General features: G+C 43.3%; 1 protein-coding gene and 1 long non-coding RNA gene across 8 annotated transcripts in view; one reads left to right on the top strand and one right to left on the bottom strand.

The window, feature by feature from the left end:
- The window catches only part of LOC147154035 (receptor tyrosine-protein kinase erbB-4-like), a 201,262-nt gene that overhangs the window by 111,159 nt on the left and 73,691 nt on the right, over positions 1–16,412 (top strand). For all 7 annotated transcript variants that reach the window (XR_015088049.1, XR_015088051.1, XR_015088050.1 and 4 more), the window contains exons 5-14: positions 663–728; positions 2,552–2,670; positions 3,277–3,418; positions 5,402–5,515; positions 8,482–8,608; positions 9,030–9,103; positions 9,690–9,780; positions 10,052–10,257; positions 11,482–11,614; positions 15,069–15,162. Coding sequence is in view for 3 of the 7 variants with exons in the window: in XM_086039840.1 (XP_085895966.1) it covers positions 663–728; positions 2,552–2,670; positions 3,277–3,418; positions 5,402–5,515; positions 8,482–8,608; positions 9,030–9,103; positions 9,690–9,780; positions 10,052–10,257; positions 11,482–11,614; positions 15,069–15,162 (1,166 nt within the window). In the remaining 4 variants the exon portion in view is untranslated. The remainder of the gene's footprint in view (positions 1–662; positions 729–2,551; positions 2,671–3,276; positions 3,419–5,401; positions 5,516–8,481; positions 8,609–9,029; positions 9,104–9,689; positions 9,781–10,051; positions 10,258–11,481; positions 11,615–15,068; positions 15,163–16,412) is intronic.
- On the bottom strand, positions 10,950–12,483 carry LOC147154036 (uncharacterized). The gene is made up of 3 exons (XR_015088064.1): positions 12,299–12,483; positions 12,112–12,153; positions 10,950–11,603 (listed from the first exon to the last, which is right to left on the bottom strand). It is a non-coding gene; the product is annotated as an uncharacterized LOC147154036 (long non-coding RNA).

Here is a 16,412-nt window from a genome sequence, read left to right as displayed (position 1 = left end):
CATCAGGGTGAGCAAGAAGGACAGCCGCAGTGCCAAACGTTGAGCGTGCCACAAGGGTTACGGGGGTTACTTGAACTTGAGTTCCCTTGACACACACAAAAAAAAACAAAAAAAAACTGATGACCTTTTGTTTTAAGCATACTGGTGTTGAGTCTTGAAATCTGCAGGGAGCTAGCGGCGCATCGTGCGCTTGCCAACATAACGTTGGTTTAAGGAGACACTCTGATAGTGTGACCGAAAAAAAAAAAAAAAAAAGAGTTTGGTTGATGAGATAGTCACTAATGAAGGAGGACGATGAAAAGGAACAAAGACTAGAGGGGGTGGGCCTTAATATGACAATGGAACATGTGGGAGTTGAGGTTGCCAAATTGGGCACCCTTGGCAGCCAGTGTTTAGAATGTGCGTTCGCAGCCCTGCAATGGAGTGGGCCCGGTGACAGTCAGCTCACACTGTTCCACTTACTCTGTTATTAACGGCCGTCAATTATGCCCCGATGACGGCAGATGTGCAGTCGGACCAGCCAGCAGAAAACCATGTCAGGCAATGGCCTGGCTACTCATCCCCATGAACACTTTCAGTGTGTTGTTACTGGGGAAGTTTTACACGTGTGACCGTGTGTGTGGCGGGGTGTATGTGTATGTGTGTGTATGTATGTGATGCAGGCCAACGCTGTCATCGCTCTTGCAACGGACGGTGCTGGGGTCACCAGGACGACCAGTGTCAAACCTGTGAGTATGCAACCACGTCAAGTGCATTTCGGGGAGTATTCACTTTTCCCGATTTCGAGAAAATCAGATGGTTAGGAGTCGGATTGAATAAATGCTTTCGGATGACATTATTTCAAATTGACATATTCATTATGATTCAGTTATTGGTTTGGCCCCTTACATTTCAGAATATATACACAAATGTTGATCATTGTTTTCTTTGTGAAAAACTATGATCAACATATGTGTATATATTCTGTAATGTATAGGGGCCACGTACACAATAATGACTCTTATGAATGTGTCAATTTGCAGTAATGTCATCCGAAGCATAATAACAATATCCTACATTGATTTTCTACGAGAATCGAGCAGCTTAAAGCCTAGAACTACTCCCGAACATGCACTCTGCCGTGGTCTCGCATACCTCACAGGCTTCTGACACTGGTCGTACCTCGGTGACACCAGCAACGTCCGTAGCAAGAGCCGATCGACAACACAGACAACTCAATTCGTTACAATTATGCTGTTGAACATTCAAAGATTTCAATGCCTAAAAAGTGTAAATAATTAGACATTAAAGTTACTGTATTTCATTATAAAAAGAGTTTTAATACAGTCAACTGTAACTGTAATGTATTTTTTTTCATCACAAAAAGTCTATATGTACTGTAATGACAACTTGTCTTTAACTTGAATACTTAGATGTGTCATAGGCTGTTGCTGCTGAATGTTTAAAGATTTCAGTGTTTTAATCATTTACTAAATTAAGAGATGTATTTTTTACTCTGGTATAATTTCTTAGAATGTCACCCGAACGGTTCGCTTTTATTAATTTTTTTATTTTTTCGAAAAAGAAAATGTACCATTTACTTGTCATCTTTTCAAAATAAACATATTTAAAGAAAAGATCCGTTTTTTTGTACCGAAAATATACCGAACCGAAGTTTCCAAGAAACCGAACCGAAATGTGATTTAGCGTACCGTTACACCCCTAGTAATTATAGATTAATTTGATGGTCCATTAGTAGTCACTTAAACGGTCTTTTCATGTTTTCAGCAATTATCTTCAAATATGTACAATGTGTTTTGAAACACACCTGTGAGTTTACTGTACGGGAACTTGAACTGAATAAACACCAAGCATGCTAGAATGCCCAGAAGCCTGTCCTTTGACTTTTCTGCTATGTCACATCGCCATACTCCCTGCTGCTTTGGAAGGTAATGGCCAATTTACAAGTGAAAGTCGGCTAATTGTAGCCAGCAGAGTTGTTTGCCAAATAACACCCGGATTTGTAGTTCAATAGTTAATTTAAATGCGCGTATTAGTTTGATCATTGTGAGGAGCAAGTAATAGTTACAGGGGGCAGGCAACATCGCCATAGCGCCAATTGGCACGTAATAGGACCGTTTTTTGGGATTGAACGACACGGTTGGACGTGAATCTTCCGATCAAAACAGTTGTGTTGTTTTTTCAAACACACACCTAAGCGGTGGCTCGTCAGGGTTCCATCACACAAGAAGTTTAATTTCGAGAGAGAATCGGCGAAGCTCCGTGCTCCAGCCTACTTGAAACGGCAGCTTCGGAGCACAACAGTTTTTTTTCCAAAAGATAAGCGGCTTGTTCAAGGACAAGAAAAGATTGTGCTGCCTTGAAAGTTTTATTCAAGGCTCTTGGCCAAAGAAGGACTGGAGTGACCTTTTGCTTGTGAAGCACCTCATTTGTATCCGCCCGAATTTCATATCATTGCAGCATGAGCGTGTCGAGGGTGGCGATATTGTCTCCTTTTGTTTGAGCGCGCGCGCGCGGCGGACCTTTCAAGCTCTCTTCTCTTTGCGGGCAGTGACGAAGACGGTGTGCGCAGAGCAGTGTGACGGTCGCTGCTTTGGGCCGTACGTCAGCGACTGCTGCCACCGCGAGTGCGCCGGCGGCTGCTCGGGACCCAAGGACACAGACTGCTTCGTACGTGCACACCGACCCGGCCCGTCCTTCCGCGTGTCCCCCCCGTGCGCGACATCTCTGTCATTTTCCACAATGATTTACTTTGTTTACTCGCTGATGCATTGTTTGTCATCTCGCAAGGCGGTAAAAGTCTGCTGCGCCGGCGCTCTTCAAAGAGCAAATTGGTGATTCATTGTTCCAATTAATATCCCTCTTATCACCAAGAGTCGGTCCCGCGCGGACCACCGCTGCTCAGCGTGCACTCGGAGGTGTGATATTGTAGCTGTAATTCACAGGAAGGCTCATCCAATTCAATTACCGCCGTTTCGGACCGCGGCCGCCGACGACAAAACACTTAAAAGTTTTACGGCAAAACATTTCAGCATTTACATGCCGGCGGTGGATGGATGGCTCCGATTTGTCTCCCATTTGTGACTGCAAGCATGATTCACATGTTGCGTAAAAATGAAATGCAGCTGTTAATAGTTTTTCATTCAGCTTCTGAGAGAATGATGACCTTCCGGTGGCCTCCATAACTCCCCTGCTCGGCATGGGAGATTTCACTTGCATCCTCCACACCCTAGCTTATGCTTTTTTTCCCTTTTTTTTTTTTTTTTTTTTTCGCAGGCCTGCACCAATTTCAACGACAGCGGCGCGTGCGTGACCCAGTGCCCTCAGCCGTTTGTGTATAATCCCACGTCGTTCCAGCTGGAGCACAATCCAAGAGCGAAGTACACCTACGGAGCCTTTTGTGTCAAGAAATGCCCGCGTATGTTCACTTTGTACCTTGACATCCAAAAAACTCGTATATAAAATGTGAGTCGCTGAATGCCAGCCGAGCTCTCTGCAGCAAATTAAGTGTACAAACGGCTCCAGGGTAGGACCTCCATCCAGAACCCCAAATTTCCTGGACCCGGGGTCAAGAAAGAAAACCGAGCGGCAAAGGTTTGCGAGTGTTTGCACACGTAGCGATTCTCATTTCTTCATCGATGTTCATTAAAGGTTGCAAAGACGTCGGCCAAACATTCACAAACACTTTAAACGCTTTTTCTGGTCACCATCAAATGTTTGAGCACGTTCACAATGTCTTGAAGAAGCCATGCAAGCCCAAGCCATGAGGCGACCTCCGCCATGCTTTCGAGATGAACTTGCGTGTTTTGGATCACAAGCAGGTTCTTTCTTTCTTCATACGTTGGCCTTTCCATCATTTAGGAAGAGGTTCATCTTGCGCTCATCAGTTCAAAACTTTTGGGCCTCATCTCCGTACTTTGTTGCAAAATCCAATCTGGCCTTCCGTTCTTTTTGCCGATGCATGGTTTCATGGCATCTTGTGGATTGCGAAACCTTCACTCCTGCACTGCGGAAGTTTGGCAGTGTTGTCTTTGGATGTTTCTTCACAGCTCTTACAATGTTTCTGCCATCAATTGCTGTTGATACCCTTGGCCGACCCGTTCGATGGCGGGTGCACCAACGCTTTCTTTCTTTTTCGGGACATTCCAAATCCTTGTATTGCAGAGATGGGAAATTCGGGTCCAGAAAGTCAAAACCTTGCCACGGTTTGCCTTGAGACACAGTCGCTTCTAATCAACTGAGCTCGTCTACCCGCCGCTTGAGTAGAAGCACTTGCGGCTCAAGCTAAACTGTGGCAGCGTTTTAACTTTCTAGACCTGCATTTCTCAGCTCTGTTGTGTTGGCTATGCCCAATGTTTGTGCAATAGCTCGGATCGATTTTCCCTCTTGTCTCAGCTTCAAAATGCTTTGCTTTTCTTGGATAGACAGCTCTCTGGTCGTCGTGTTTGCTTCACAGCAAGTTCAGCTTCCAGCATAGCCTGCCTTCTCTCTCCTCCTGTGTGGACGCGTCTGGAACACCTGCTTTGCTCCTCTCAATGTGGAGGAGGAGTTTGGGCTGTCAAATCTTCACCTTTCTACTTTAGCAAACCCAAACCAACCTTACATTTTTGTCTCATTTTTGTCACTTGCGACCTTGTCCTTTTGGTCCATGCCCAGAGCTTGTGATGAGAGATGAGCGTAAGCTCATCCGGTAAATTGAGAACACTGGCTTTAGGCTCCCCCCCCCCCCTCCCCAACTTGTCTGTCAATCTCACAACACCATTTGAAAACAAAACCCAGAAATAATGACTTGACTCCCAACCCTGCAATCCCCCAAAATATGGCCTCAGATTTAGAGGAGCTGACACCCCGGCAGCTTCACACACTCAATGAAGCCCCCTGGATCATCTGCAAATAGTAAAAGATGATAATACCGCAGAGTCTCAGTTGAGCCTATCGTGAGAAAAGGAAGGTGCACCGTGACCACACCTGGAAAAATGATAAACAGGCACCAGAGAAAAAAAAAAATCCAGGTTGCTCTACAATAAAGTGATGTGAAAACTGGATGTTGCACATCAGCCCGCACCCCTGAAAAGAAAATCAATGCACATGCCAATGTATTGTATGCCTATTTTCAAGACTCAGCAAATGTAATCGTAACGTGTGTCTCAATCAAGACGCTGAACAAAACAAATCCTTCTGCACCTAACATGCAAAATGGGGAAGCAGGTTGGCATGCGCGAATGTCATCGACCGAGTTCAATGATCACCAAATGAGCGTTCACGCTACCCTTGCTGACCTCGTCAACAGCAACGTACTGTATTTCTGTCGTGGACCTTATTGCAAATGTGATTGATTTCGCACCGTAAAGGCATCCTCATCTGCTAACGAATGCAAACATATTCTGTGTGCTTATGTCAGATAACTTTGTGGTGGACCATAACTCCTGTGTCCGAGCGTGTCCTAGCAACAAGATGGAAGTGGAGGAGAACCGCATCAAAATGTGCATTCCCTGCACAGACATCTGCCCCAAAGGTAATCCAAAGGAGGATTGTGCCTTATTTGGATTGGGCATTGACTTCCTGCATAGTTAGATGAACAAAGCAGCTATTGTGCCGTTGGAAATTGTTGCACTTGGTCATGGTTTTAGACAGGAAGCAGCAATTGTAATAAATGATAGGCTGACGTGTTTTGACTTGCATTGTTTTAGTTTATTTTGCTTTTTTGGGGGGGGGGGGGGCGGGCAGAAATTGAAGAGCAAAAGCAAAGCACACATTGAAACAAAAATCAAACGGTGTTAACTTCAAGGAACTATTTATTTAAACTTCCAGCTAACTTTATAAGAGATTCTACCGACCCTGGGAACACTCTGCACTTTTTGTTTTTGCTTGAAAGCGAAACAAAGATAAGTGGAATGTTCACATTTCTGTCATTTTGGAATTTTGGAGGACTTAGCTACTGTAGAAAACCACATGGAGCTATTGTTTAAGTTTTCATTTAACTTTTGAAGACATCTTGATGACCGTGGGAGCTCCCTTTTTGTTAGGATTTTACAACAATGATGTATAATGGCAAACAATAATAACAATTAAAAAAATCAACATTATGCAAATCTGAATAATAGCTCAATAAAAATATGTTAAAGACGTTTCGTCAAAAGTTACGAGTTTTAATTTAGTTTTACATGTTGATGCCAATATTTACCGTTTTGCTGAAAATGCATATCAGCTCCAAATATCGGTTATAGGTAATTGACTACTTATAGTCGGTATTGGTATCGGCCGTGAAAAAAAAACACATCGGTCTATCTCTGGTCAACACCTACAGACACACTGAGTGACATCATAGGCAATCGGTGGTCTATGAAAATTGACGGTACAGCGAGACCGTGCAGGAAAGCAGGACGTACAGTACAGTAAAAAGAAATGTGCAACAGAAGAATGCAGACTAATTAAGGCGACGCAATCCCAGATGATTTGGAGGTAATGGTTAAAACACCTTGCATAGCACCTCTGATCATCGGACATTAAAGATCTGACTGCAAAAATGTTTGATTGTAAAACTATCCAAAACAGACTGAAGCTCAAATCTTCCTCCTCACTGCAAAGCTCCAAACGGATGCCGCTCCACCTTCACAAGAGCTCAACTCGAACCATTAAGGTCGAGTGGCAGCATAGTAAATAAATGTAAGCGTTTAACACTTCATGTGGCTCCAACTCTTCCAGTTTGATGAAACTAGACAAGATGGCCCAAGTGGTGTCTGCATCAATCCCGTCTCAGGACAAATTTGTTGTACACACATTCTTCGGCAGCCTCTCCCGCTCTTCTGCATTTGTCTTCCTGTAAACAGCTTAAGCAGCTGCGCCGTTTTAATCTAATGGCTTTATGATATCGGATCAGCAGTGGCACGTGAGAATTGCTTTGGAAGCTTTACATAAAAATATGATTTAGTGTTACGGGCTGCTTCTTTGCATTGATGGAACTCAGACGTACCGAGTGTAACACTGGCCTCGAATGCGATTTATTCAGTAGATATGTGAAATATACACGTTAGCTTTTTGACATCTGACAGGGGCTGATGTTGAATACGGTCGTTAAAGGGGAAGTCAACCCAAACATATTTGTTTCCAGAATATGTTCTAAACACGGCATTCTGATGAATATTGGCTTAGTGGAATATGAGAAATCCACCGGTTTTTAGCTAGCTCAGGGGGCGGCCATTTTTTTCAAATGACATGGAAGTTGCTCAGTGCTCAGATAACAACCAATCATGCTTCAACTTCAATAAACAGGTGAGCCATGATTGGTCGTTATCTGAGCCCTGAACAACTTTGATGTCATCTTCAGTCGACAGAAGTGACAAAATGGCCGCCCCCCTGAGATGACCTAAAGTGTGTGCATTTTGCTGCTTAACTTATGTTTCTCAAACGCAATTTTAATCAGAATGCCATATTTCAACTAGTGGGCCTGCATAGGACATGTTCTGGAAAAAAATATGTTTGGATTGACTTACCCTTTAAGATAGCACCGCTTTCAAGTGATGTGTTCATAAATGAATGGGCCATAGTGATTCAGTCTGCACTGAAAAAATGATGTGTTGAATTTACTCAATTATACTTCGTCAAGTGGGTGCTCAAAATAAAATCATCCGTATCCGGATACATAATTAAGTACATGTAAAGTCTACTTAAAAAATAATGACCTGGATCCAATTGATTTTACTTTGTGCAACCACTTGAGGTAATAAAATTGAGTAAATTCTGCCCAAAAAGATGTCAGTGTGGATGAATCTGGCTTGGAGACCAGAGGTCAGAGATGCCAGTGCTCTTGCAGACTTTTATTTTTTATTTTTTTTAAAGTTTTAGCATTATTGATTTGATTTCTATTCCACTTCTTGAGCACTGCCACAAAAAATATTTTTTTGTATGTTGGGACTGGTTTTGCGTGTGTGTGTGTATAACACAGTTTACCCTGTAGGGATTTAAAAATATATATAGTGGAACATGTGCAAAATATGTGGATGACTTTTACAGTAGAGTAAATCATGGGACGGAGAAAGTCCCACCTAGTTCCTAAAAAAAATGCAATTTTCCCACCGTCTCCAAAAAGGGGCCGCGGTACCGCTCAAGGGTTAATGTCTTGGGTTCCATCGTCACGCAGCAGCGAGAGGTTAATGAGGGATAGCCAAAGGAACTGTGGGAAATGATAACAAATTAACATTTCAGATATGAAATTGGCTGGTATAAATCACTATCAAAAAGGGGTTACGGCGCTTAATGCCAGCCTTATTCATCATCACCATTCCTCGCCTTGGTCGGACACACACGGCGGCAATTGTAATTAATGCCGATGTAATGAATTTATTACGCGGCGTTATTGGCTTTCATGGGAGAGCAATTTCAATGGCTGGCCTTCGTGTCGTCGCCATGCGACGGCCACTTCGTCGCTCCGGATGCGCGGCGGCATGCGGATTAATACATTGATTGTGTTTGTCTTGCCAGTGTGTGACGGCATCGGGACGGGCGTCCTGCAGACCCATCAAACCGTGGATGCCAGCAATATTGAGAGATTTGTCAACTGCACGAAAATTAATGGAAACCTCATCTTCCTAATCACTGGCATTAAAGGGTGAGCTTCAAACCACACTTTTCGTTTTTCTTCTTTTTTTTGACACAACTTGTGATTTGATAGAGAACGTTGATCTATTGTTGATACGGATGTATTCATTCGTGGCCTTATGTGAACATGAAAAGAACCTATTGTACTTGCTTGAAAGCAGCCCAATAGCAGGACGGAATAAGGTAGCAAACGACACGAGCATCTTTCTTTTGTGGAAATCCAGTTTTGGGGGAGGTCAGTGAGAAATATTCCCTGTGCCATCTATCAGTGCTGTCACGGTGACCTGAAGCTCTCCAAGTGGACCAATAGCTACTCATGGAAGTCACACTGAATGTTCCGTCTGAAGACTTTGGCGGACCAACATGTTTCTCTCACAAATGAGTTGACCTCGCACGATATGTTGAAGATTCTCCATGTGTCTTCACTTTAGGGACATGTATCACGGTATTGGACCGCTGGATCCTGAGCGCCTCAACGTGTTCCGCACCGTGAAAGAGATCACAGGTGAATGTGTGACTTTGGAAATAATGGCTGAGAATCATGACACAACAGTGGGCGGGCGGCTGCGCGTGCGCGTGCGCGCGCGCGTGCGTGTCCATTAGCAAGCGGAGGCCCTAAAGGGATGAGCGATGCCTCGTATACAAACCCTTTGTCATATTAAAGTGCGTCTTGCAGTTGAGCCAAACAGCTAATGGAGCGCAACTGCATTTTCATAATGAAAAGCCAAGCAATAAGAAAGAGCAATAGGCTCTCCTCCTCAGTCGTCCTCAGCTCCATGCCTTTAATGTCATTTCCACACATGCTGATGCCGTATTATCTGTCATTAAAGCCCGATGCCTTTCGACAAATTGCGCCGTATATTCAATTGAGTCTTTTAATTAGTGTACATTGTCCATTTTCTTCAAAGAATCAGCTCTTGCTTGAACTTTGCATATCCACCGCAACTCATTTTATGTCAAGGTATTCGGCGGGGGGGAAAAAAAAAAAAAAAATGGGTTAGATTGTTTACTCATCAAGCGTAACTGTGTAACGCCATCATTTTGGAGGTTCATTTTGGAGTAAAGAGGTGTTTTGTGAATGATGTCTTCAGGTTACCTCAACTTTCAATCGTGGCCTGAGAACATGACCGATCTGAGTGTTTTTTCCAACCTGGCAACCATAGGCGGGAGATCCCTTTACAGGTATGAACACATTGCCACATTGAAAAGTTGATGTATGATGACAATTTATATTACTTATATGATCAATGCAAGTGCTTTTGTAAATGTGACATCGCTCCAAAAGCTTTCATGGTGGGAAACGGCATTTTTGTGCCCATCGTGTCACATTACAGAAGACACGCTGAGAGCTTTATCCAGACAGCCTTTGTTTAGCCAGATCATATTTCCACTTTCCTCACCTCATTTGCACATTCCACATGTCACATGGCTCTGCGTTTGCCACCTCTTCCAGCGGAAGCGGCATCTCCCTGCTGATTTTGAAGCAGCGTTGGATCTCCTCACTGCAGTTCCAGTCGCTGGATGAGATCAGCGCCGGCAACGTCTACATTTTCAACAACAGCCGCCTCTGCTTCTACAATACCGTCAACTGGACGTCGCTGTTCCGCACGCCTGCCCAGAAAGTGCTAATCCGCAACAACCGGGACCCGAAGGAATGCAGTGAGTGGCGGCGGGCTTATTGTGTGCCATTATTTTCACCCAAAATACATGTGGCCTCACCATTCCAAAGTCCATTTTATTGTTGTTTCTACCAATACAGTTCAGTTGGGTTCGGCGTGCTAGGATTTGGATTAGAGCTGCCAGATTATGAAAAAAATATTCATCACAATTATTTTGGTAATAATTGAAATCATGATTATTCAAACAATCTTTTTTTTTTTTTTTGGTACTAAACAAAAAAATGTTTAATTGTAACCAAAACAAATACATTTCTTTGAATCACTATAATTATATAAGTTACTTTTGTACCAAACAGAATTGATAAAATTAGTTAAGTGTATGTGTGCGTGCGTGTGTGTGTGTGTATGTGGGTGTGTGTGTGTGTGTGTGTGTGTGTGTGTGTGTGTGTATATATATATATATATATATATATATATATATATATATATATATATATATATATATATATATATATATATAGTGTATGTATATATATATATAGTGTATGTATATATGTGTATATATGTATATATATGTATGTATAGGTATATATATGTATATATGTGTGTGTGTATATATATACATATGTATATATGTGTATATGTATATATTTTTTTTTATTTCATTTTTTTAAGTTGCAAATGTATAGATTCAACTATGATTTCCTTGTTTAAACATAGTGCGTTGGATATAAATGCATATTAATTATACTTTTGTACAATTCTGCCAATTTTATAATCATGGAGTGTAATAATCCTAATTGTAATTGAATTTGGATTAATTGCACAGCCCTAGTTCGGATAGATAAATATTTATGAGGTAACAGCCATGTAAATAGCATTATTCCCAACTTGAAAGCAGGGATCACATCAATGAATGAAGATTATTGAGCAGTGTAATAAAGAATAATGATAAAGAAGCCAAAGGTTGTGTCCTGACATTATGAATAAATACCATAAGTGACACAAATGGCGTGAATGTGTCCCTCTATTGTGATCAATTTTGAAGTGCCGCCTTTCCATTATAACCATCAGGAGTGCGTGGGGCACATTTAATGAACAGCATTGAATTTCCGTTTGACTGGATTTAAAGGCTCCCATTCATGGGGGGGTGGGGGGGCGGATGACATGCTGACACAACATCACGCATGTACAGTATCACCCTGACATTCAAAATTGAGCGCACAAAGTTGAGGTTGTAGCTTGAATCTGTTTCCCTGGACAGCCCAGCAGCGCATGGTGTGCGATCGGATGTGCTCTGACGAAGGCTGCTGGGGCCCGGGGCCAGACCAGTGTCTCTCCTGCCGCTACTTCAGACGGGGCCGCACCTGCGTTGAGTCCTGCAATCTTTTTTATGGGTGCGTAATAGGTGCAAAAATACTTTATGCTCCAGGTTAACTGTTCACAAGTGCTGTATATGAGCTGCTAAAGCATTTACCACAATACCAGATCGTTATGGTTCCCGAAGACACATTAATTCCCTTGCAAACAGGCACACGTGACAAGGAGAGGAAATAAAATCCATTTCAGCAGCTTTGATATATGACAATGAACTCCAACTGTCCTCGGGAGCTCAGAAGGAGAGTCTAATTGCCATTTGCTGTGAATGTAATGAGATGAACCCATAAGAAATGTTGCGCTCCGAGTAGGTCATGTGCACAGTGGACTGGCCGTTGTGGCAAATTGATGTGAATGTATTGCCAAATTATGATATTATGTTCAAATCTTACCAAATGAGCAAGAAAATGACTGGCAGAAGCCACATTTGGCGTTCTATTGCAGCATGAATAATTCCGCTCAGGTCATTGCTGTCATGCTGCCTGGAGGCACATCAAACGAATGAGTGACAACTCACCTGAGGATAAGATCTTTGTAGATGTGCTTTCCGGATTCTTCCCTGTGAATGAAGCGGGAGATGTCGTGAATCACCACACTTGAAAGGATCTGTGTAAAATAAGACAATGCCGGCTGCGACGAGATCACTTTTTTGAAAGTGGTCATGTCAGGTGTGACACTCGCGGGAGGTGGAGGAGACTCCTCACATTTGCGCACGAGGTTCGGAGCTTGAGAGCGGGCAAAGCTTCGGTCATGTTGACTTGTTGCTGGTCCTTCGCTAACACCGTTTGTGGGAGGGAAGCTTTGAAGTTGTCAGGAAAAACAGCTCCGTGCCAAAGCTTTGAAGGCGCGGCGGGAGCTCCTTGAACTCTAAATATGGCCACTGCCATGCAGCACAACTCGCTCTTGCATTTCTTGGCACAAGTGTGAAACCGACGTGTCCTTAAAGAAGAGGGTGTCAAATTTAAAGCGTGAGCTATGGAGATTGATTTAAATTTTATAATGCACAAAAAAAAAAACGAACTCAGTTAGCTCCGTTTTATTGACTTCCTGTAGCAGCTGACCTCTGCTCACTGTGCAGCCGGACTGAGAGGAGAGTCACTGTGGCAAAGACAGACTTTTACGTAGTTTTACTACGGCTAATTGGAGGTATCTAAAGTGATTTGCACACTTTGAAAAGCCAAATTCAAATACCATATTAGTTGTACGACTTTGGTGTTCAACTCTTGCGTTTTATACAATACAACTTTATTTTTACGAAGCATCATAAAAGCTCGAGCTGTAACAAAGCACTTTACATTACAACAACAAAACAGCAATAATATAACAAGTGAAAGCAATACATGAAAACACAAAATAAGACACCGGAAAACAGCAGAAAAAGTCTCACGCCGAATCAAAAGCTGGAAAAGAATCGTATTCAAGAATCAAAGAAAGCTATTAGAACAGTCTTTGAATCAAAGCCTACTATTATTTTTTTTTCCATATCGGTTTCAAGCTTTGTAAAAAATTGTAGTTGAAAAATACGATTAATCGCGATTGTGTATGGAGAATTTTGCGATGAATTAGTTATATTAATATATATACATATATATGTGTATGTATTAGTGCTGTCAAGCGCCTAATAAATCTCTCAAATGTCTATCATGCATATTTAGAGTTTTTAAACGTAGGTCTTGCGGCTAGCCCTTGTTGCGCGTTTCCATTGTTAATGAGGAAAGACACTTATTCCCATTAGTTTCTACCTCTGTTGAATAAAAGAAAGGAAGAACAAAAGGGAGAGATGGCACGCAAGGAGGGAAATGTCTGATGTTGTCCATTGAGGGTTGCAGGGTGGATTAGGGAGCCGTTGAATGTGTTTAATTAAAAATTTGCACTGGTGGGTTGGCCGTGCTTTTTTTAGGGGGGTGGGGATGGGATATTGGCCACAGTCTAATGCGGGCCTAATCCCTCATCAGGCCAACCCCCCAGTGGGGCCTTGGTGCGGCCATGAAGGGGCCAATCAGGAGGACGAGATGGACTGAATAGAAATAACTGGAGAGGACTCTGCTGCAGAGGTCTTTGCCGTTTTCCTCTGTGTCATTTCCTCCGACGTTTAACAAAAGAGCTATCTCTGCCTGTTCTGAAGAATTCCCCAGGATGCAGCTTCCAAAAGAGAAATATGATTACAGCGAAACTAGGGAAAGAAAGACCAGGGAGAAATACGTCGAGCAAGCAATGGGAGGTTCTATGGACTTGGTGAAAAAGTGGCATTTAGAAAGGAAAAAAAAAAAAAAAAAAAAAGCCTGCGACGAGCTGCTGCAATTGTAATGAACCATTAGAATTATCTCATAAAAGATAGTCTGACTCCGCCAAAGGGAAAACAAGGGTTTCATTTTCACTTTTATGACTCTTTAATGGGGTACGGTTGAGCTCACGAGCGTCTCGTTCTTTACTTTGAGATCCATCAAGACACCAAATTTTGTCTGGATCACATAAAAGCAGTTTGTTGAGCCTCTCGTCTATCGGCCAACCGCGCTTTGATCAGCCCTCCCCTGTGCGAGGGACGGCGCGTTTGCGGCCGCGTGAGCCTTCCTCACAGAGGGCGCCCATCAGCTCATCGATTGCTCTGATGGGAAAAGTGTTTTTGATCAGTGGCGCTTGGTATTGACAGCCGCAGCCCTCACCTCGCTCAGGGAAACCGGGCTTCAAAAAAAGCAGGATCATTCGCTGCTTTGGACACAAACAAAGCAGACATTCACGGATCGAGTAGATATGCACGCGTGGCGGGATTCAGCAGAATGGCCCGAAATGCGGTGCAGCCCCCGCTGTTGTAATTATAGTGTATAAACCCAATATTTGCCTGGAGAAATGGAAAAACAAAGCTATTATTATGAACTGCATCTCTGTAAGGTGCCTCAACTCCTACCACTTCAGAAGCTGCAAACAAAAGAAAATCATCTGTACTTGTACACACCATTTCCTTCTCCTTCACCCCATCCTAATCAAACACTGCCCGCTCCCCTGGTGTCTTGCCTGTGCGCTCATATCCTCCCACCAGCCTCTACCGCCTCCCTCGGCGCATCGCTTTGTGTTTGCCGCGATTTAAAAAGCTGTTCATTATTCATAGGCCTTCCTCTGTCTGCCTATTGACCATCTTGAGCCTTTAACTTGATCAAATAGTCAGTGGCGGATTGCCGCCCTCCCTGCCCTCAACCGGAGGGCACTCTGGCAGCCGCCGCAATTAAAAGTCTGTGAGAGGAGCGTGGGCAAAAAAAAAAATAAAATAAAAATAAGATAGATAAAAAATAGTTGATCTGGGCTATCTGGATGCGTCATGGCATGTCGGTTGAAATCAAAAGGCTCCTATGTACGACTTGTGCTCATGTGCACACGGTGTACTTGAAAATCCCCACTCAGTATGCTCAGATCAATATTTCAGCACGCTTTCAAATCCATTATACATACATCACAATTTCTTCCCTTTCTCTCGATCAGGGAAGTGCGTGAATTTGCCAATGGATCCGTGTGTTTGGAGTGTGATAGCCAGTGCGAGAGGATGGAGGCTAACGGCATGACGTGTCTCGGCCAGGTAAGAATCTTTGACCTGAGGGTCTGGAGCAGGGCTACAGGCAGGGAGGTTCATCGTGCGGGAAGACTCAAAATAGCTTCGGCAGATTTGTTTTGCGGTCCTCCCGCTAGGTCCGCCGAAACGTTCGCTTTCCCTCCGGAATTGGAGTCGGGGTCAACGTTTCTGCGCAGAAGCAACAAAACACACGATAAGCAGCATTACTTTTTATTTTCCTGTTCTCCTCGATATACGTGTTTTTCAAACTTTTTTGAGTCGAGGCACATTTCTTTCATTGAAAAAACCCTGCGGCACACCACCAGCTGAAATTGTGAAGAAAAAATAAGCCGATTTGACAATATAAGTGTTACATTGTTTATATAAGCATTTTTTTTTAACTTTGAAGAATGACGTTATATTATAACGTCTTGAATAGGAATTAAATAAACACAAAGCAAAAAGTATTTTATAATGTTTCGTATTGATTGATACTTACTCAGTGAGAAACATGGGTCTGTTTGGATAAACAGCGTCACTCATTCGCTATTCTCTAAACAAAGACAATTAGCTACCTGCTGCTGCTGCTGCTGCTACCTGCTGGTATGGCAGAGTACTACAATGTAGCAAAGACATGATTACGCTGCCAGGCGCTGGACGGCACAGGCACACAAATGAGATCATTTCCCACGGCACACCTGACAATATCTCACGGCACATTGGTGTGCGCCACGGCACAGTGTTTGAAAAACACTGATCTATACTTTGATAAAAAAATAAAAAATAAATAAAAAGACAGAACATACTGCACTGCATGACAAATTCACTCGACGGGGATGTTTGTGTCAGTAAGACAAGCGCAACAAGCTGAATGTGAGCCGCCGGTCTCCGTTGACTACTAAAGCAATCAGCCACGGGCCATCTTCCACACCAATACTGCAGACACACTCGAATGCATTCGGGTATCTGCACGTTTGCGTTATGGTTACGCACGCCAACACGGCCGATTTGCAAATTTCAAGCTAATAGCCTGTGGATTGAATGTGCCAACGACGACAGTGTCCGTCAGGACGTTCCCACCCCGCGATGGCCCAGCGCTGTTGTTATTTTGTCTGCTCAGACACACAGCTCTCATTTATTCATGAGCCTGCTGCAGCTGAGCTTGTGCGCTCTTACCACCTGTCATCTCCACCACCGCCATCCCCGTGCGCTACCTTGACATGACCTGATTTTGTTGATTGCCGCCTTCAACGCGGAGGTGTGCTGGAATACACTCC

Source organism: Filicampus tigris, chromosome 1 (genome assembly GCF_054856515.1).
Source record: "Filicampus tigris isolate MCC_2025a chromosome 1, RoL_Ftig_1.0, whole genome shotgun sequence".
Classification (NCBI taxonomy): domain Eukaryota; kingdom Metazoa; phylum Chordata; class Actinopteri; order Syngnathiformes; family Syngnathidae; genus Filicampus; species Filicampus tigris.
Note: the sequence above shows the minus strand (reverse complement) of the source record. Positions and strands in the feature narration are given on the sequence as shown.